Source organism: Ovis canadensis, chromosome 3 (assembly GCF_042477335.2).
Source record: "Ovis canadensis isolate MfBH-ARS-UI-01 breed Bighorn chromosome 3, ARS-UI_OviCan_v2, whole genome shotgun sequence".
Classification (NCBI taxonomy): domain Eukaryota; kingdom Metazoa; phylum Chordata; class Mammalia; order Artiodactyla; family Bovidae; genus Ovis; species Ovis canadensis.
The window spans coordinates 6585056-6607441 of NC_091247.1; the positions used below are offsets into that span (position 1 = coordinate 6585056).

At 43.3% G+C, this 22386-nt stretch overlaps 1 protein-coding gene across 11 annotated transcripts in view; it reads left to right on the forward strand.

The window, feature by feature from the left end:
* The window catches only part of FNBP1 (formin binding protein 1), a 135464-nt gene that overhangs the window by 55682 nt on the left and 57396 nt on the right, over window positions 1-22386 (forward strand). For all 11 annotated transcript variants that reach the window (XM_069582185.1, XM_069582183.1, XM_069582184.1 and 8 more), the window contains exons 3-6: window positions 4756-4812; window positions 5526-5673; window positions 21292-21354; window positions 21790-21894. In XM_069582185.1, coding sequence (XP_069438286.1) covers window positions 4756-4812; window positions 5526-5673; window positions 21292-21354; window positions 21790-21894 — 373 coding nt within the window. The remainder of the gene's footprint in view (window positions 1-4755; window positions 4813-5525; window positions 5674-21291; window positions 21355-21789; window positions 21895-22386) is intronic.

Genomic DNA, 22386 nt, shown 5'->3' on the forward strand with positions numbered 1-22386 from the left:
TCTTTCCTGCCTTACAAGGTGGTTGAGGGGTCTTAATGAGATAAAGCATGTGCATGTCTTAGGCTACCAAGGGAGGAGGCAGGAGAACAAGTCCCAGATCAGCCTCCTGGAAGGCGAGGGTCGTGGGATATTTCTTAAAGAAGCAGGGCGGTGGTTGGCCTTAGGTGTGGAGAAAGGTGAGTGCAGGTAGGATGAGGTCATTCGTTTTCTGTGCAGGTGTACCTGAGTTGCTTGCTTCTTTGTGGGATGCATGTTCCAAAATGGAAGTGCTTAGCACGATCTGAGGGTGGAGTTTCTGACCCTCTACCATCAAAAGGCCATTCACTGGACACCTGTGCAACTCCAGTTTTAGGTGGGGCTTCCCTGATGGCTCAGATGGTAAAGAATCTACCTTCAATGCAGGAGACCTGGGTTCGATCCCTGGGTCAGGAAGATCCCCTGGAGAAGAGTATGGCTACCCACTCCAGCATTCTTGCCTGAAGAATTCCATGGTCAGAGGAGTTTGGCGAATTACAGTCCATGGGGTCTCAAAGAATCATACATGACTGAGCAACTAAGACACAAAACCAGTGTTAGTTGGCTTAAACTTGAGCTCAACACAGCTGATTCCAGGTTCCTGGAAAACAACCCAGGCAAATATCTTACTGTTTCAGCTGCGTAATGCTTGGAAGACAAGCAAGGCTTTTGTAGCAAGAAAGCAAGCTTGAATGGTGAAGGCAGGGTACAAGCAGAGGGGTTTTTAACAAACTGGAAGGCAAGCTCAAGAATTCGTGTTAATCGCCAGTTTCAGTTAACCCCATGGGGCGCCTGACTTTGTACCTCTTGTCTTTGAGACTCTGAGTTTCATTGTCTCTTCTGAAACTTTGCTAGTGTTTCTGTTTTGACATTCACTCCATTAGGTCATAAGCATTCACTCCTGTTCCTTGGGAATCCTTAGATTTGGGGTGATCTCCTCCAGGTGTCCGGCTTACGGCCCTGGGAAGTGGAGGCCCAGGCGGCCAGCCCAGCCCCTGCCAGGCCCTGGAATCGGGTGCTCAGCCTGCCTGTCCGCCTCCCAGAGCGTTTCTGTCTCTGTCCCTGAGTGCCGGCTCACCCCTCATCTAACTTCTGTCTGACTCGATTTTCAGCCAGTCCATGTTCCGTGGACTTCTTTCCCTTCCCGTGACTGTGAGGGAGGGGTCAAACATCTGTTGTACACTGTTCTAGAACCTTCCATCCCTCACATGGGTCACCACTTCTCAAAATGTGTAGACTGAGGTTATGTGCCCTTCTTCATTGGTTTATTTTCTGCTCTGGAAAATTTCCGGGCTTTTATTTCACCTCTTGTTGGAAAAAAGCGCAATTCTCTAATGAGATTTTATTTTGCCATCTTTATCTGGAAATCTGCAGTGAGCTTTTAAAAGTATAAAAGAAAGATAGAAAAAAAAAAATTCCTGGGTCCAGCCCTAGACCTTCCATTTCAGAGGATCTGAAATGGAGCCTAAGCATCTCCTTTTTTAAAGCCTCCTGGCAGCTCTTAGGAACAACCAAATTTAAGTCTAGTATTTTTATTTAAGATGTGTATTTTCCTCCTACCTTTTAATTAGCCTATCTGAAGAGCAAATATATAAAACACTTGTTTCTCAGAAAGATCTCATAAATTTAAAGTTGCTTTTGGTGGTTTATTGCTTGCTTATTTTTAAAATAACTTAATACACATAGGGCAAGAAAACCCATCTCGAGAGAATGGAAAGGCAATTGCTGTCTTTTTCTTTTTTTGTAGTGGTCCCTGACAGAAGTATCTTTGGATCTGAAATTCTCTTCTAGACCTCTTAAGGTTTTAGTTTTCTGTTAGCATTTATAGAGTGAATTATTCATTGATGCTTTTAAGAAGCATTTGAATGCTATATATGTTTAAAACTGTCAAAGTAATACTCATGCACAGAAAGACCATCTTTACTGGAGATCACCCACAACAGGTCTTTAATCCTGTTTCGGATTTGACTGGGAAAACGGAACTATAAAAAGTGCTGGTTTCTCCTGGATCTCTTCAAGCTCTGCTTCCTTCAATTAGGTATAAAATTTGAACTATTTTTATGGCTAAGGACTGGAAGCTAAAAAGAAAGTGTGGGTTTAAATAAACCTCTAAAATAACAGTTTTGAATGGATTTTTATGTAAGGTGTGAATTTAGAAGTGGCATTTTTCCATTTGTAGTTTATGGTTAGCAGAAGAGATTTAAAACCATGCACTAAAAATGTCTCATGAAACTTCTAGGCTTTTCAATACTGCAGATCACATATATGCTACTTTAAATATATTTGCAAAAGAATCTATTGATTATCTAGTCATCTGCTTTCCATGGCTCCCCTCCTAATATTCCTGGTACATGTAAGTTGGAGCTACTGTTCTTGTTAAATCTTTTTTTGGCTGCACTGGGTCTTCACTGTGGTGTAGGAGCTTAGTTGCTCCAAGGCACATGGGATATTAGTTCCCCAACCAGGGATCAAACCCATGGAAGGCAGATTCTTAATCACGGGACCACCAGGGAAGTCCCCACATCTTTAAAGATGAAACGTGGTAGGCCAACTCAGAGTTCCACTGTGTTTTTGATATGCAAGATTTCTCTTGTCTGCATTATTGTTTTTCTCTAAAGTACTTGCTTTAGATATTTAGTATTTAGGAAATACTGCTTCTTCACAGTCTTTTGAATCTAAATCTACCAGATGATCTTTGCTGTGAGAGTTATCAGTAGAGAAAACACCGTGTAGTTGAAGCACAGCTCATGTGATAGCAACCTCCAAGTCAGTACATTTTTCTTTTATCAGTTTATCTACTTAAAAATTTTGAATTGTTACGTACTGCCTTTTTTAAGTAATTGCAGCAATCACTATTCTATTGGGTGATGTATATTCCCTTGGAATTTCGAAACTTTATGGTACAAGAGAGGTCATTTCACGCCCCTGCCTCAGGGTTAGAGATGAGGAACTGGAAGCACAGACTTGCCCACTGATTTGCTCGAGGTCACACCATCCAGACACATGGTCTCTGGATTCCCAGAGCAATGTCCTTTTCACTGAAGTCCTCTTCCTCTCATGTTATCTAGTAACACCTATTGGAGACGAATTCACGTTTCACTCTGTCTGTAAAATGTATCATGGTCAAAATTGCAAATTTACTATTGTATACTTCTGTAGGCACATCTGTAGATTCAGGGGAAATGAAAGAAATTAAATGTGAAATAATGAAAGTAGCTACTATGAAAGAGGAATAGCAATAGGGAATAAAAAGAGAAGTGAATAGTGAAATGGTGTCATATGGAGAGTCTCACTGTGGACCACTAGTCACCTCCTAGGACTGTTCTTTCTCCTCCCCTTCTTCTTTTTGTAAAAATTGAAGTTGGTTTACAATGTTGTATTCATTTCTGCTGTACAGCAAAGTGACTCATTTATACATACACTTACTGAGTCACTTCTTTTTCATATTTTCTCCCGTTATGCTTTATCCTGGGACATTGAATATAGTTCCCTGTACTATTCAGTAGGACCCTATTGTCCATTCATTCTACAGGTAATCATTTGCATCTACTAATCCCAAACACTCAGTCCTTCCCTCCCCCAGCCCCTCCCCCTCGGCAACCACAAATCTCTTCTCTGTATCTGTGAGTCTGTTTCTGTTTCATAGCCAGGTTCCTTGGTGCCGAACTTTGGAATTTGTCTTTCTCTTTCTGACTTACGTCACTTAGTGTGATAGTATCTAGGCCCATCCATGTTGCTGCAAATTGCATTGTTTCGTGCTTTTTTATGGCTGCATAGTATTCCCTTGTACATATGTTACCACACCTTCTTTATCTATGGCTGTTCTTCTAACTACGGAAGCCAAAATAGGACCCAAGAGAAATCAATCCCTGGAGCCATTAGTGAATTTTCTTTTTTCAAGATCACTCTTCGTTTTTATGTAAATTTAAGCATGCAGAATGTAGCTGCTGCTAAGTCACTTCAGTCGTGTCCGACTCTGTGCGATCCCGTAGATGGCAGCCCACCAGGCTTCCCTGTCCCCGGGATTCTCCAGGCAAGAACACTGGAGTGGGTTGCCATTTCCTTCTCCAGCAGAATGTAGAGGGGAGTATTTGGATTCTTGACCTGGAGGTGGGATTAGGAAGAGAGATTAGAGCAATTTTGGCTAATCTGAGTGTGTTCAGTGTGAGCCTGCTACACAGGTTAAAATTTCTCCTAGTTAAATGTCTTGGCATAAACATCCCTCCAAATATCATTTCTACTTCCTTTAAGGAGACTTATTCACACAAGTGGTTTTCATTAACTCTTTGAAAGAGAAACCACAGAGCCTTGAAAACATGCCCTTTGAATTTTAATTTTAAACATTCGGACCCAGTCCATATGTTTGCCTTGGATTTAAAGCAATAATGCTTGACTGAGGATAAGTATGCGGGATGGAGACCTGGTAAGAAAAACTACCCCAGCTCAGTGCTGTAAATAAAAGCCACTGCATAGAAACTACGCCCTCTAGTTAAATAATGTCAGGTCTTAACATCCAGGTAAGTGACCAGCTGGTGACCATGTCTGTTCATATTTGCTCTATCTTTCTCTAAAAGATTCAAATCTACGCAAGTCTTTCGCATCGAAAGATGGAAGGAAATAAATGGTTCAGCTGTGACCATTTTGTGACTTTTTAACTTGTAAACAAAAACACTATCTTTTGTCTCTCTGATTTCTCAGTTATCTTCTGTATAAGGTGATATGTCTGCCTTTTTGTTTCAGGAATCTTTCAAAGAAATACCAACCTAAAAAGAACTCGAAAGAGGAAGAAGAATACAGGTGTGTCTATCATTGATTGTTATGTGGCAGTATGTGTATGTCCTTGGGATGATTATAAAGGAAATCTACATATATTCTGCAGATGTAGTGTATCTACAAAAACAGATTGCACTCCTCATTCATATCTGTGTCAATTTTTAAATGGGGGGAAAGACAATAAAAACTTACTCAAATAACTTCTTAAAGAGGCACTAGACCTTTTCCAGATTGTTTCAATTAAGGTAATTAGGAAAAGCTTAATACAGGAAGTGTGTATAAGCAAATACAGGAAGTGTGAATGGACTGTGCACTCTACATCTTGGTAATATCAGGCGTCTCATTCATCCAAGAAATACGTCCGTTTCAGACAGCAGTTAAGACATCTTAACATGAATAGCCCAAAATTATCACCTCTAATTTAGATCTAAATATCCATGACATTAGTACATATAGTAGGTGTATGTATTTTGGGTTTTACCTGGGCTACTGACAAAGCCAAGTGTTGCCTGATATAGAGCAATTTGGCTTCTCAAAATGAAAAATGTTTCAGTTGTAATTAATTATGTGCCATTTTGATGAGAACATCCTGATGTGTAATGAATTTGTCAAGACCCTATGGGAGCTGGAGGCATATTACCCTGATAGTAATGTTAATTACTCTTTCGCTGGCGGGAAGCCACGTGAGAGAGGATGTGCCCTGTTTGAAAAGGAGTGGTGTGTGTTCTGTTCTGTAGGTACACGGCTTGCAAAGCCTTCCTTGCCACCCTGAATGAAATGAATGATTATGCTGGGCAGCATGAAGTCATCTCCGAGAATATGACCTCTCAGATCATTGCGGAGTTAGTGCGCTACGTCCAGGAACTGAAGCAGGAGAGGAAATCGGTAACTAAAATTTGTTTTTCTTCCTAAGAGGTAGAGCAAAGATGATGGGACTGTCCCTCGAAGTTTTTGTTTGTTTTTATGGTTTCCTGTACTATACAGTAAATCCTTGTTGCTTATCTTTTATTTATTTTTTGACCATGCCGCTAGGCATGTGGGATCTTAGTTCCCCAATCAGGAACCAAACCTGTGTCTCCTGCATTGGAAGTGCAGAGTCTTAACCACTGGGCCGCCAGGCAAGTCCTTCCCGAGAAGTTTCAAAGTTAAATGAAATCATATGAGATGGTGGGTCTTAAATTGCTACCTTTGAGAAGCATATAAAAATTACGGACTCGATTCCTAGAAAGTGTTTACAGGTCTTTACGTATGATTTCAAGGGTCCATTATATACTCTGCAACCCATCTGTGGGCCCCAGAATACTAACCTCTTATGATGAATTTAAATATATTTGAGGCTCTGGGACATACAAGAGTAAGCAAGGTAATATGGTGTCTGCTGTGTGGAATAAATTATATTAAAATAAATCCTTATAAGGAGTTCAAAAGAGCCAGAAAGATGGCCTCAGCCATCTTTCAGACACTCTGTTCCCTGGCTCATTCATTATCATCTAATAAAGGGCCTTTTTGTTCCTCTCATCACCATTACAGTCTTTTCATGACTTTTATTGTTAACAAAAGGGAAAAATGTACCCTCAAGTAAAGTATATTCATAGTCAAGATTTTGACCGAGGAGATTTATCATTAAGCCATGGTCTGTATCACTGTACTTGGATTGCCTGTGAGGCACTTAATAATTTGTTGTAATAAAATACCAAAGTTGGCCAGTGACATGCTTTTCTCACGCAAAGAGTCGGCTCATTGGAAAAGACCCTGATGCTGGGAAAGACTGAAGGCCACAGGAGAAGGGGCTGGCAGAGGATGAGATGGTTGGATAGCATCACTGACTCAGTGGACATGAATTTGAGCAAACTCTGGGAGACAGTGAAGGACGGAGGAGCCTGGCATGCTGCGGTCTGTAGGGTCACAGTTGGACACAACTGAGAAGCTGAACAACAACGACAAAATGCTTTTCTGTATACGTTTGAGGCCTGCTCTGAGTGCTCTGGAGATATATGAGCCAATAAGACTGATAGAGTTTTTGCTGAAATGAAGGAGACGTTAGATAATTATGACCAAAATAATTATTTAATTGCAATTGTGATAGTCTCCACAAAGTACAAATGTATATATACAAATGAACATATAATGGGAACACCTGACATGCTCATGCGCCATATCAGGCGAAAGTTCCCCAGAGGGCCTGAGGGACAAGTAGGCGTCACCTGGGACAGGAATTCAGGAGAGAGAACAGCCGTGCAAAGGCCCTGAGGCAGGAAGGTGTTTGGAACAAAGTTAATAAGTTGAGATGAGGTTTTTGTCTGTTCACATTAGAGTGGTGATTCCCAAGAGGGCACAGCTTTTTCTACCCACCCCAGCAAATATTTGTCAATGTCTGGAGATGTTATTGGTTGTTTGGGTTATTATAGCTGGGGGTGGGGGTTGCTGCTGGCATCTAGTGGGTAGAACCCAGAAGTGCTGTTAACATCCCATAATGCACAGGACAAGCCTCCACGACAAAGAATTACCTGACCCAAAATGTCCATCTTGACTGAGAAGCCTTGCGCCAGAGCTGCAGTAGGGTGACAGGCTCTATAGACTGTTCACGAAAGGGGAACTTTTATATGACGGCAAGGAAGCAGCGAAACAGAATGCTAAGGTTTGGAATGAAGCAGAATCCCTCATACAGTCATAAAATAAACACAGTGAATCTGGCTGCGATGTTGGACTGCTTCCCTGGGTCCAGAATCTCCCTCGACCCCGCAAAGTCCATGTTAAACACCTTCTTCTTATTTGTGCCTCGTGTCTCTTCCTGACTTTCCTTCACTCTTACAGGTTGGCATTTTAGCCAACGCTCTTAAGTTAAAAACTCCGTGTATTTACCTTAGAGGGAAATATTCATTCTCTTTTCTGGAGTGAATCGTGAAATGTGAAGTCCACGTGACTTGGCCTCCTGTTGCTTTTTTAAATGCCTCGCCTCCAACCACATGGCCTCCTGGCTGCTCCTCACCCATGCCCCCTGCGGTTCTGGCCCAGGGCCTTTGCACTGCGTTTTCTTGCCTTGGTAAAGCTTTTCCCTAGGTATCTGCAGAACTCACTTCCCGACTTCTTTCTCGGGAATGTCAGCTTCTCATTCAAGTCTGTCTTGTTTATCTTATTTAAGACTATAGAGACTTTCCTGGTGGTCCAATGGCTAACCCTCTGCATCCCCAGTGCATCGGCCCAGGTTCCATCCGAGTCAGGCACTAGAGCTCATGTGCCGCAGTTAAGCTGCTGTGCTACAACTAAAGATCCCACATGCCACAGCTAAGACCCAGCACCGCTAAACAAATAAATAGTTTTTAAAAGTTACAAGGTCCTCCCACCTTCTCCACCTCATTTATGCTACTCCCCCCTGCTTAATTTATTTATTTTTCTTTAGCTGCTGTTGTTCAGTCACTTAACTTGCTGTACTAAAGCAAAGCTGAGATAGATTCTCATGTTTGCATTTTCATGTAAATAACATTATGTTGTTGTTGTTGTTGTCCAGTCACTAAGTTGTGTCCGGCTCTTTGCGGCCCCATGGACTGCAGCACACCAGGCTTCCCTGTCCCTCACTGTCTCCCAGAGTTTGCTCAAACTCATGTCCGTTGAGTTGGCAAGCTCCACAAGGACAAGACATTTTTTGTCTCAGCCCCTGAAAGAGTGACGAGTGTCAGGCTCTCGATCAGTACTCTTGGAGTGAAAGAAAGAATTGAGAAGCAGAAGCAGCCGTCTTCAACATAGCTTAGTTCTCAGTTAGACTTTACTAGCTGGGGATCCTGTATCTCTGTGCTGTGTTATGGCTACATCCTTTTGTTTAATTTCCTCTCTGTTAATCATATGTCTTTTTTAAAGTGTGTCATATCTGTACTTTGCATTCTTTTCCTTCTTTAATCAAAAAATTATAGTAATTTAATGAGTAAATGATAGGTAGTACAGACACACATTAAATGATATCTTGCAATACATGGCATTCCTTTTATTTTAGGGAGAATTACATCTCTCTGAGTCAGATGTTCTGTTGGGAGGAGATGTAAACAACATACTCTCTTAAAGCCTTTTGTAATTCTATTCAGATGAAAATTTAGGAAACTGTGAAACTTTTTAAAGTTCTAGAAAGAATAGCAATAAATACAGGTACATTTCCGGTGTTTTAATATAATGATTTATGAACTTATTTTTTGCTTTATTACATGGTGATAGTTACCATTATTTAGAATGCATGATATGGCAGTATGTTGATGCTCTAATATCGAACATTATTTTGATAATATTGGATATTTAACCATTTGGCCTCAAGTGTTTGTTTGTTTGTTTGTTTGTTTCCTTTTTTTTTCCAAGTGTTTGTTTTTATAGGTGATAATAACTGATGAGGAGGAAGGGCAGGCTGTTGTACATTTTGCTCATTGTCTTACTTGCATTTTGCCCCCAGCCAGCCTGCCTCTCTGGGCAGTGGTTGTTCACATACACGCTCTTATTCCCGCTGAGTTTATTTTCTTGAACTTACATCCAAGGATGCCAGATTGACGGGTATGAAGGTCTCCGCAGCATAGAAAGGGCTGTAGAAAGGGCTCCTTGGGATCCTGTTGTACTAAGCAGCCTTTCTCCTTATGACCTTTCACTTTTGGTTACCCTGAATTTTCTTCGTAAGTGATCTAATTTTCTTAAGGATGATTCTCAAAACCACAGTGGACTGCTGTCGCTTCCACTTTCTGGTGATGGTAATTATCAGCAGAAGGACCCCAAGAGAGCTAGAGACCAAATCCACCTCTTCTGGGGTCAAATCCAGTTGCCACTTCGCTGCGGCACTGTGAAGAGCTGCCAGTGAACTTCAGATCTTCCTGGGAGGAGAGGAGAGCCTGAATCAGAAGTATGTCCGGAGAGCCTCAGCTCCCGGGGGTCGGGGAGGCGAGAAAGGGACCCAGGGTCTGCAGTCAACAAACCCGCTTAGGTCTCCAACAGCCCCACTAGCTAGGAAACCTTAGTCAGGATGTAAAACTCTCTGAGCAACCTAGTTCTGAATCTGTGACTGAGGCTGATGGTAATAAACCACCTTCCAGAGTTGCGGGGAGGGTCACAACAAGACAGGTACCAACCGCCTAGTACTCTTGCCTGGAAAATCCCATGGACAAAGGAGCCTGGTGGGCTACAGTCCATGGGGTCTCGAAGAGTCAGACACGATTGAGCGACTTCACTTTCACTTCTTTACTTTCATGCATTGGAGAAGGAAATGGCAACCCACTCCAGTGTTCTTGCCTGGAGAATCCCAGGGATGGGGGAGCCTTGTGGACTGCCGTCTCTGGAGTCACCCAGAGTCGGACACGACTGAAGCGACTTAGCAGCAGCAGCAGCAGCACCTCACTGGTATTGATGCATAGGCACTGCATATCCAGAACCTCCCATCAGGTCCTTCTGCTTCTCAATACAAAATCTCCTTCCTACCCCAGAGGAAAGGTTTGATCAGGGTTTATTACAGAAAGCAGGAGCATCTACAGGTCTCTTTGTGACCATGTGTCATAACAGTATTGTCTGGTGCATTTAAAAGGACCTTTCTAAAAACGTTGACTTGGCGGATGGCATTGAAAACAAGCTGCTTTTAAATTTTTAGGTCAAGCTATTGTTTCTTGTGGCTGACTAGAAATACTGTCCTGCTGAAGTACCATTCTTAACTGTCAGCCCTAATACCTTCTGAGCCACTTAATATAGTGGCGAGTTCCTCCCTGCCCAAAGGGACGGTTTAGAATTTACAGGATTACTGCTGGATCTTATTACTCCCAATAGAGAGTGTTTCCAGGTTCAGTTCCAATAGCAGTAGAAAATCATTTTTCATCTAGATTTTTCTATGTTCGAGCACATTAATCTCTAACAAGGTGAGAAATGGCTCACTATGCAAAAGATGAGGTTTCCTTCCTGCCTTGGGTTCGCTCCCTGAGTTGGGAAGATCCCCTGGAGGAAGGCACAGCAGCCCACTCCAGTATTCTTGCCTGGAGAATCCCAGGGACAGAGAAGCCTGGCAGGTGGCAATCCATAGAGTCACACGGAGCTGGACACGGCTGAGGCAACAGCACGCACTCTGGCAGTGTGAGAGATGAAAGCAGAGGGAGACAGGGACATTCTCCTTGCCTCTGGGGCCATGTTGTGCTCACAAGTGAGTTGTCTGACCTTAAGCAAAATTTTGAAGTCTTAAATGTATAACCGAGTCACTATGCTGTAGAGCAGAAACTAGGATCCCACACGCTGAGTGGCCAAAAAAAATTTTTTTTTAATTAAAAAAGTTGAAAGTTTCAAAAAATTAATTTAAAAAAACCTCTAACTGTAAGATAGAATGATGCTCACGGTTCTTGTTTTTAGGGGAAAAGATGATTGTTTTTAAATTTATTTCATTTTTTAATTGAAGCGTGGTTGATTTACAATCTTGCTGCCATCTCTGTTGTACAACAAAGTGACTCAGTTATACACATATAGACATTCCTTTAAAATATTCTTTTCCACGATAGTTTACCCCTGGAGACTGGCTGTAGTTCCCTGTGCTGCGCAGCAGGCCCTTATTGTTTATCCATCCTAAATGTAACAGTTTGCATCTACCAACCCCCAAATCCCAGACCATCCCTCTCCCTCCCCTGCTCCCTGTCGGCAACCACAAGTCTTACTTCCATGTCTCTGAGTCTGTTTCTGTTTTGAGGATAAGTTCACTTGTGCCATATTTTACATTCAACATAGAAGTCATACCATATGGTGTCTCTGGGCCCATCCGTATTGCTGCAAAGGGCATAATTTTGTTCCTTTTTATGGCTGAGTAGTATTCCATTGTATATATGTAGCATATCTTCCTTATCTATTGTTCTGTTGATGGGCATTTAAGTTTCCGTGTCTCTTGTGAATAGTGCTACTGTGAACACTGGGGTACAGGTATCTTTTTGAATTCTAGTTTTGTCTGGATATATGCCCCAAAGTGAAATTGCAGGATCTTATGTGCTGTGCTGTGCTTAGTTGTTCAGTCATGTCTGACTCTTTGAGACCCCATGGACTACAGCCTACCAGGCTCCTCTGTCTGTGGAGATTCTCCAGGCTAGAATACTGGAGTGAGTTGCCATGCCCTCTTCCAGGGGATCTTCCCAACCCAGAGGTTGAACCCAGGTCTCCCACGTTGCCAGCAGATTCTTTACCATCTGAGCCACCAGGGAAGCCCCGGGTTCATATGACAACTCTATTTTTAGATTTTTGAGGAACCTCCATACTGTCCACCATGATGGTTGCACCAACTTACGTCCCCATCAGCAGTGTAGGAAGGTTCCCTTTTCTCCCTACTCTCTTTCATTTGTTATTTGTAGACTTGAGGAAATACAACTTTTATGCAGCAGTTTCCACACATGCTCTGTTCCGTAGGGAGCTCACTCAGCTAGTGTTATGAATAACCAGTGTCTGTCCTGATACACAAAAGTGTGTTTGCTTATTTTGATGAAAATGTGTTGATTTTGTGAAAGGAAATTCTTTAAAAGAGAGCCTTGACTTGCCATTTGCAAGAGCACAGCCATTTAGGTTCTTTCCTGCCTGGTGTTTGAGCCAGCAGCAGTCCTCATTAGGGACCACCAACACTTCTGGAAGCCTGAGAGGGGCAGGGGCTCTTAATTTCTTCACCTAATGGGCTCCACTTAAGGCAACTGTATTTTTGGCAAGATGCTCACCTTCTCTTCAGAAGTAATGGAATTAGTAGCCTGCCCTTGGGGTGAGTATAAGTCAAAATATACAGTGACCATTTCCTTTGCTTCGCATTCAGTCTTTTATTCTCAAAGATAAATTAACACATCCGATTTTGTGCCAGTGTCTGGGATTCACTGGTGTTCAATGATCATGGGTAGAAATAACTGGGGAAATCAACAGTTCTTTCTAAGGCAGCATGGTGAATTTTAATGTGTAAAATCTGGAAGTTTTATACTGGCTTGCTTTTCATGAGGGAGTATTCAGTCATGTCTGACTCTTTGCAACCCCACAGACTGTAGCCCACCAGGTTCCTCTGTCCATGAGATTTTCCGGGCAAGAATAGTGGAGTAAGTTGCCATTGCCCCCTCCAGGGGATCTTCCTGACCCAGGGATCAAACCTGTATCTCTTGCACTGCAGGCAGATTCTTTATCTCTGGGCTATCAGGAAGCTTGGGCTGGTTTTTCTAGATTTTTACAAATTTACAGTGAGAGCAATACTCATTATCTCTGTAAGCTGACCACATGCAATGAAAACTTCGATTTTTTTAATTTATTCTTTCTTTTTGGGTAGAGTGACTGTGACTCGTTTATTAGCTGCCAAAATTTTACAAAAACTCTGAATTAAAGAACAAAAACTCAAAATCCTTGTCAATCAAAATCCTCATTTTTGTAAGTTTCCTTCTGTGTATATGCTCACTCAGTTTTGTCCAACTCTTTCAGTCCATGAGGTCATTCTTTGTGACCCCATAGACTGTATCCCACCAGGCTCTTCTGTCCATGGGGTTTTCCAGGCAAGAATACTAGAATGGGTTGCCATTTTCTTCTCCAGGGGATCTTCCCAACCCAGGGATTGAACCCGAATTTCTTACATCTCCTACCTTGGCAGGCAGATTCTTTACCAATAGTGCTACCTGGGAAGTCCTGAAAATATGTAGTTTTCATAATTAGAATTTTAGTGGCTATAGTTATTAAATAATTTTAGAGAACAGAGTTCAGCTCCAACCTCTGAGTCTGTGTAGGGTTATCTGCAGTGGTCACCACTAACCACATATGAGGGATTTATGGAGATTTATAGCTCCAGGAGGGAAATCAGGAGGTTCCAGCCAACATTTACTGGAACCTCTAACTACATTTCTCCTGGCAGGTGGAAAGAATGCTTCATTTCAAAATGTTGGCCAGGAGCAGAATCAGTTTTTGGCAATGGTTATCTGAAGAGTTCTAGAGGAAATAATTATACAATGCCTTCAGTGACTCACTAAAATTTTTCTAAATCTCAGATAATGCTTGCAAGACCCCACATTACTTCGAAGTGACCATAAGAAAAATTTCCCCAAGGTTTCAGAGATGTTGAAAAATTGATAACTGAAAGTCATGCATTCTTCTTAAAGTTAGGTGTTGGATAGGTTCTGTTTATGAAACTTACAAAACAAGCTTAATGGCCTGTAAGGCAGTTCTGCGGCTCAGACTGACTCTAATATGTCCGGGGCATGGTTTTTTTTTGTTCGTCTGTTTTGGCTGCACCTGCCGTGCAGATGGGGGGATCTCAGTTCCCTGACCAGGGACTGAACCCCAGCCATGGCAGTGAAAGCACCAAATCCTAACCATTGGGCCACCAGGGAACTCCCTAGAACATGTTTTTAAAAGAGATGACAGTGAACAGATAAAACTTAGCATGAAGGAAACCGGAAAGTAAAAGGAGCTTATCTGTGTGATCAAGCTAATTGCAAATCTGTTCTTGATTTATTCAGTCCTGTTGAGATTCAGCTGTGGATACTCTGTTATAAAGCCAGAACCTGTAAGAAGAAAATGCAGAAAAGCAAAGCAGATATTAGATTTCGTGATCAGGAAAAAGAGCAGTGGGTCTAAAGAGCAGTTAGTTCTTCCTTACTGCTGTTAAACTGTGCTGAGTCGCTCAGTCGTGTCTGGCTCTTTGCAGCCCCATGGACTGTAGCCCTCGGGGCTCCTCTGTCTGTGGGATTTCCCAGGCAAGAGGGGGTTGCCATTTTCTCCTCCAGGGGAACTTCCTCACTCAAGGATGGAACCCACATCTCCTGCATTGCTCATTTACCACTGAGCCACCTGGGAAACCCCTCAAAAAGCAGGAAACCCTACAAAACGAGTTGGTCTTTTGTGAGTCATGCTTATACAACACCCACTAATAGCCTCAGGTTTAATGTATGTCCAAAAGGTGTATTTTGGTTTGTTCTGTCCTCTGTTTTCAAAGAACGTTCTGTGAAGACCAGCATTCTATTAAGACCTTGTCTCCACTGTAGTTCTGTCACCTGCAAAACCATTGGTCTGGTGAAGCAAAGAAATTCTTTTTTCTCATTTATGGGATGACATACTTAGTTATCAGGATCCTTCAGTCTTGTCCTTGACTTCCTGAATTTGAAATGCGACTTTGTATTTCCCCCTTGTAAGCAGGAATGAGACCTTTTTCTTCTGAAATTTGTGAGAATTCCTTGACGAAAGTTTTGTGTCTCTCCCCTGACTCACCGACGCAGCATCGTTGTCAGTGGAGGCCCTGGAGCCCAGGAAGAGTGTAAAGGAGACCCCAGAGTTGTGTGATGAGGTGGTCCACTCAACCTGTCCCAAAACAAGCTGTGCCTCCCCAGAGTTTATCCTTTATTCTGCCTCCGTCTTAGCCTGTTGGACTTCCCTGATGGCTCAGACAGTAAAGAATCTGTCTGCAATGCAGGAGACCTGGGTTTGATCCCTGGGTTGGGAAGATCCTCTGGAAAGGAAATAGCAACCCACGCCAGGATTCTTGCCTGGAGAATCCCATGGACAGAGGAGCCTGGCGGGTTACAGTCTACGGGGTCACAAAGAGTCAGACATGACTGAGTGACTAAGCACAGCATTCCTATCTACAATTCCCACCGTCTGTGAATGGCAGTCCTTTTTAACTCAGTTGTTCTGGCCAAAAACGTGGGGCACCCAAGGCTTATTCTTCCCTTTCGCCCCGTCTTCTGGCTAACGTCAGGTCCCGTCAGCTGTGCCTTCAGTAAATGTTCTGAATCCAGACACTTCTCACCACTTCCTGCACAACCAGTCTCTCAGCGTCTCTCATCTGGTGGACTGTCCTAAGCCTTTTAGTTTTAACTCGTCTCTGCTTCCAGGCCTGCCCCCTGGTCCGTGGTCCAGCTCCCCACCTCCACCTCCACCACCAGCTCCCCCTTGGGCAGGTGCAGCAGCCTGCACCCCCCTGCTTCAGGCAGCACAACCTTGCAGTAATGCAGATCAGACCATGCCACTTCCCTTCTTACATTTTTCCAGTAGCTTTCCACCGTGCTCATGGGGCTTGGGAAGCCATCCACGGTCTGGCCCTTTTTCTTCTCCTGCCTTACCCTCCCTCTCAGTCTAATTGCGCTGGCATCTCTCTGTTCCCTGGACAGGCCAAGCCCTTTCCCACTTCAAAGCATCCTCATTAGCTATTCCCACTGCTTGCTTGGAAGGGTGTTTCTGAGAACTTTGCAAGTTCACTCCTGCACTTTGTTCAAGCCTCTGCTTCAGCATCCTCCCAGACCGCCCTGTCTAAACGCTGCCTGCACCCACACCCATCCCTCCCTAGTTCCTTACCCTCTTCTCCTACTGCTGTGTCTACAGTTTCTCAAGGAAAGAAGCTTTGCTTTATTCACAAGCAATGTAGCACCCTGCACGTGTGGGTGTGCCATGAACACACTTGAATGAATGATTTGAGTTAGACTTTAAAACCTTTCAGCTCAGGGAAGGATGACTGTCCCTGAAGTTTCACCTATCAACCTAGCACTCTATCTAAAACCCTTATTAAAGGTGATTTCCCTTGGTTTGGTTTGGAAGAACAGTTTCATACCCTTGGAAGAGATCACGTGAAGAATCTGAGCCATTGGCTGCTTACTATCGATCCTTTGAAGATCCTTTCATCCTGAGTGAATGAGGATTCTTCAGAGGAATTAGAATCTTAAGGAATGTGAAAGAATGGATTGTTTTGAAGAACAGTTTTAAAAAAGACTACTGGAGTCTAGGTGAAAAGTGTGGATGCGGGGAATTGTCTGCAGGTCCAGTGGATAGACCCTGTGCTCATTTCCGAGGGCCCAAGTTCAATCCCTGTTTGGGGAACTGAGATCCCACGAGCCTGGTGTGTGGACAAAAAAAGCAATAGTGTGTTTGTGGAGAGTTCTGGGGAGTGAAAGCCAGCAGGAGAATAAGAGGGTGGGGGAGGGGAACAGCAGGAGAGGGGGTGACGGAAACTTGACCGGAGCTGCTGGACCTGGACTGGGCTGGGGGAAGGGGGCTGCCCAGTGCCCAGATGGTCAGTATTATGGGGGAAGTTAAGTAACTGCCCGTGACACGGGGAGGCAGGCATTTTAGGAACTTTAAACAAGTCCATTGAGAAAGTATTTTTGTTATAAATGAATTTAGAGGAAATAGGTCTTACTGAAGAAAAGCGCAAGGCAATTCCCATCACAAATGTTTCTGGGGTTATAGTTTGGGCTTCACTGAAGTGACAGCTGCCCTGAACCTGTCTGAAGGTGCTTCACAGCTTCCCTACACAGTCCGCACGAATATCCACAGACACAGAGTTTATCATTAGGTTAATTAACCCCGAGTCAGGCTAGCACTAGAAGCCCTCTGGTATTCAAGCCCATCACGCTGTAGGTTTTTTTTTGGAAATACTAGTATTTGTCCCAGATATATTTTTTAGAAACTCCCTTCTTCTTCCCCTTTTAAAGTTTTTTTGTGTTCCTTTGTTTTCATATGTAGAATCTGAGTTTTATTTAAAATTCCAGATGGCTGGCTTGCCTTACTTGAGTGTTTATTCTGTAATTTTTTTTCCACTTTTTTTTTTTAAGAAGTGACTCTTTTCACATCAATGCCGTATTTTGCTTTTTTAATGTAGTTTTTAAAATTGATGATCTATTATATATATATATAGCAAAATGAGTAGCTGTTGTACCTAATTGCAGTGTGTGAGTAACGAATATTCTCACCATTTATCTATTCAGCCTAAGGATGATTTCTTGCAGCACAGTTAAATCTGCTTTGAAGCTTTGTCTTTGTCATTTTGCTTTGAGTTAATGCTTGCCTATTTTAGGTTTCCTGTGATTTTTTTTTTTTTTTAATCTCAGCTACTCCTGGCCCCTGGGAAATTTCTGAAAATTTTTTGAAGGCTCATTTGATTTGTATAGATTTTACCTGTATATTTTTAAGGTTCAACCAAAAAGTTGAAAGTAAGCTTCGCTGCCACCCGGATAGCATCAGGCATTTAAAAAGGTCTATTATTATGTTTGAAGAGAAACTAAAGCATCTTATTACAGGAGAAAGCAAAGAGCGTTGTTTTTGTTTTTTTTTTTCCCTGGGTCCCTAGAGATGGCATTTCCTGTCTCTCCTCTGATAGGAGAAAAGAGCTGTGATGACTTCACTCCGTGGCTCCAAAAGAAGTGCCCATTATCTTTTTTCTCGAGAACAATTCATCTTTATTTAGAGCTTGGAGGCACACTTTTTAGATCCACACTTGCTCACTGCCCAGTGAAAAAATGTTTGACCATTGTTTGCTAATAAACAAGAAACACATCTGGCAAGCTGGTTGGTTTGTTTAACTTTGCAACTGTTGAAATAAAGCCATTAAAGGAGGGAAGATCTCGCTGGCTACAAAGGGCCGCAGCTATTTAGGTCATGGGATGCTCCAAACCATCAGAAGGGCTTTTGTTCCGTCCATTGGTTTCCTAAGGGATCAGCCGGCCCAGGGTTTTTGCGTCTTGTAGGCAAATCCATCTTGGAGAACACATACTAGGCAAGAAAGAGTAGAAAGAAAATCAGTGACACTTGGTTTGTTTTTTTTTTTCTCTTAAGCCGCAGGAAATGCAATCACAAGCATACTTCTTGAATAATTGTTTTGGTGTTGTGGGGGTGGGGGGTGGGGGGGGGTGGGGGGAGAGTGTTATGACAGGAGCTCTTCCGGGGAAAAAGCTAACCAATAAAGTTGAGGCCCATACAGTGGTTGAAAAATAAATGCATATTTATTATTCAACCTGGAAATGAAGAAGCAGGAAGAGAATTTACTATCTAGCAGGTTTTCGATCAAATTATCCACTCGTGCTTCCAAAACATGGCCTTTTTTGGAAGACTGTGATCTTGAGAGCCGATCCCTTTGCTGGTAAAGCCCGAGCCACCTTCCTGTGCAGGGTCCGTCGCTTCTGCACGGCCTTTGTGTGCGTTTCCTCTGGGTCAGGACGGCGCTGGCTGTGAGGGAGCTTTCGTTTTGTGAAAACGTTCATTTCAGAGCTGCTGTTAGAGTAGAAGCTTAGAGCCTAGCTCTGAATTGGGTGCTGAGGTTTTCTTTTTTGTGTCTGTCTTTGAATCTCAAAGTAAGATTGGGGAGAAATGGGGATAGCTTTTCAGCCAACTATAGGACACCAGGGACCTGCATAGGAAATGGGGCTGGTCCTCTGGACAGTTTGGGGATGAGGGACTCTCGGGCCGAGGGGCACAGCTGAGCCTTTGTCCCCCTCCTGAACCCCTCACTCCTCTATCTCCCCAGGTCCTCCCCACCCCCCTTCGCCTTCTTTAAAGTGATGTCTGTGGCTTTCAGAAAACCTGCTCGCGTTGCTCGCGTTCTGTACTTCCCCTCCAAAGCTCGACTCTGCTCTCGGCTCCTCTTACGCCTCCCCAAAGCCCATCCTTTCTTACTTGTTTATGCCTGCCTTCAGCTCCATCTCTATTTGGTCGTATCCATCTTTTTTCTGTCGTATCCCTCTGTCTATTAAAATGAGACTCGAAATACGAAGCCCCACGGGGCTCCTACAGACCAAAAAAAATTGCTAGATGGGTAAACCTTGCTGTCAAGAGGCACTTAAAATGGTGAAACGTGACCTCCAAAGAGAGACAAGAAAACATTCCCTTATAAAGGAACACTGTTCTTTAAGGGAAAAAAAAAAAAAAGAGTTTGATTTTTGTCTCCTCCTCGCCGGCCTCCCGGGGTCAGTTGCCTTGTGTGTCTCGGCTAAGTCATAGGTTCTGATGAGGTGAGAGAAAAGGCTCTGAGTACCGAGGGGACCTCTCCATGCCCGCCACCCTTTCGCTTCCCTCCTCCACTGCACACCCCTCCCAGCCGTGCTTACCTCCTCAGCCAGAAGACAGACAGCACATTCACGCCTAGTCATTGAAGGAAGGTCATTTATTAAAAGGAGCATTCAGCACTTGTGGAGAGGATTCAGGAAGAGTGAAGGGATGGAGTGGTACCCCCCACACCCCGGGCTGATCACAGTAGGGAGCTGCCGTGGCCCTAGGTCTCAAAGAGCAGGGGAGCCTTGTAGGCACTTCAGAGATGAGCTGTGGGGGCACTGCCCGGCCAGAGCGGTGGCCTTTAGTCAAAGGACTTGGTCACCCCCTTGCATCCTAGTGGCGGTGCAGATGGAAATTCCCGCTCTCTAGTCTGCCAGAACCTGTCAAGTCTAACAGAACCAGGGGGCAAGGGCTTTCGTGCATGTGGTCCATGCAGGTCAGAACATCCTTGGAATCACTCTGACCTCTCTGTATCTCACAGCCCACATCTGATCTGATTTATTGGTGATTTTCCTGATCAAAGGACACCCAGAGTCTGAGCCTCTGTCACCACGTACGCTGCCGCCCCAGGGTGCAAGTGTCCATTATTTCCAGGGTTGGAGCAGAACTCCCACCTAGAACATTCTTACATGACATCCCCGACTTCCCAGCTCATGCAGACAAATAGCCTACAGACTCTGCACAGGCTGCACCTTTCTTCTCTGACCCCATCTCCTCACATTCTTGAGACACTTTGGTCTGCCTCTCTGATGTCCCTGGTGGTCAACACCAAGCATATACCTGCCACAGGGCCTTTGCAGATGGCAGGGAGGTGAATTGAAGTTTAAGAAAGTCTAAGTTATGGAAACATCTCCCCAAAACTTAGACAAGTGTTTGCAGCAGCATGATTCATAATAGCCCCAAACTGGGGACGGGTCACCCCAAAAATTACCACGTGGCAATAAAAGGAATGAAGTACTGTTATGTGTGATCATTGTAAACGTTAGGCTGAGTGAACATTATGATACGTTGAAAGCATGATGTCAGTCACAAAGGACTTCATATTGTACGATTCCTTTCGTATGAAATGTCCAGAGTAAGCAAGTCTATACAGACCGGAAGTGGCGTGGTGTTTGCCTAGGGCTGGGGAAGATGGGAGGTGACAGCTAAGAGGTGCAGCATTTCTTCTGAGGTGATACAGATGTTCAAGGGACTTCCCCAGCAATCCAGTGGTTAGGACTCTGCCTTCTAATGCAGGGGGTGAGGATTCAATCTCTGGTTGAGGAACTATGGTCGAATGTGCCTCGGAAGGGTGGAGTGGCAGGGGTATGGCCAGAAAATTTTTTTAAATGTTCTGAAATTGATTGTGATGAGAGTTGCTTATTTTGTGACTAGACTAAAACCCATTGAGTTGAACAGTTTCAGTGGGTGAATCATATGGCATATGAATTATACCTCAAAGCGATTAAAAATAAAGATCTGATTGCCATCTTTATAAAGCATTCCTGTCATTTTCACAAGTAGCATAAATAATTCTTAGCATTCAGTATTATTATAGCTAAAGTCAGAGATGGAACTCTGTGACTAGTAACTTATTATGGTTTTCATTTCTCATTTATTTTTTAAGTCTTACATTTCTTCGGAATGCATGGGCTAGATATTCAATATTTAAATATCCTTGGAGTGGGTGAATTTTTTTTTTCAAGTCTTGATAAGAGAAAGATGGGGTACTAATCATGGGTGTGTCTTTGCTCCTCCTCCCCCCCCACCCCCCCTCAGCACTTTCACGATGGACGGAAGGCACAGCAACACATAGAGACGTGCTGGAAGCAACTAGAATCAGTAAGTGAAAAACCAGCCGCTCAAGAAATGTCTTTATGGGTTTTTCTGATCTGAATTTAACTTAAGTTTGAATCAACAGTAAGTACAAAACAGAGACCCTAACATCTTTAGAGATTTTTACAATTTGAATTTAATTGATTTCTAGAGATTATTACTGGGAGTAAAATGTTGAGCCCCAGAGAACCCAAGTGGAATCCTTTTTCTAAAAATCACAGGGAAGAACAAAGATTAGACAGTTTGGATGGAAATAAAGGCAGATTTTAAAATAACTTCCTGAAATGATGACATGGAACAAATCAGTTCGGAAACTAATGCTTTTGGGGAGGGGGAATGAGGGAATGCCGATAAAATTATGATAAAATTACATCTTCATATAGGAATCTCATGGTTTCATTAACAATCACTTTCCCTGTCACCATCTTCCTCTGTTCTTAGTGTAAAAGACGTTTTGAGCGGGATTGCAAAGAGGCTGACCGAGCCCAGCAGTACTTTGAGAAAATGGATGCTGACATAAATGTTACGAAAGCAGATGTTGAAAAGGTAAGGTGAAAGCGAGAGTCTTTTTTTTTTTTTTTTCATTTCCTCTTTTAATGCTTGTCACGTATCCTCCCAGACTGTTGGTCCCCAAGTTCTTCTTTCTGATGCAACCACAAAAGGCCACTCAACTTGGGATTATTTTCATTTCGTGTCAACTTGGGGTGTGGGGTGTTAGTAGGAGGCTGGGGGGGGTATCTAAAATTTGGGGGAATCTTCAGTGTTACGATTTGAGCAGCGTGTTGATTTCTTTAGTCACCAGGAAGATTAACGTGGAGACTTAAACCATGAACATATCTTAAGGGGTGGTTTCCGCAGACTGTGGTTCTCTCTCTTAATGGCTTTTCAAAGAAAAAAATCGACCTCTTAAAACCTGGAGCAGACCGCCCAGCGCCATCTGAAGGAGCTTGGCTGCTGGCACTGCTTCTGATAAAAAGATAAAGAGACTCACGCTAGTGGCCAGAGTTCTGATGGACTCATTCAGGTGTGCTAACAGGT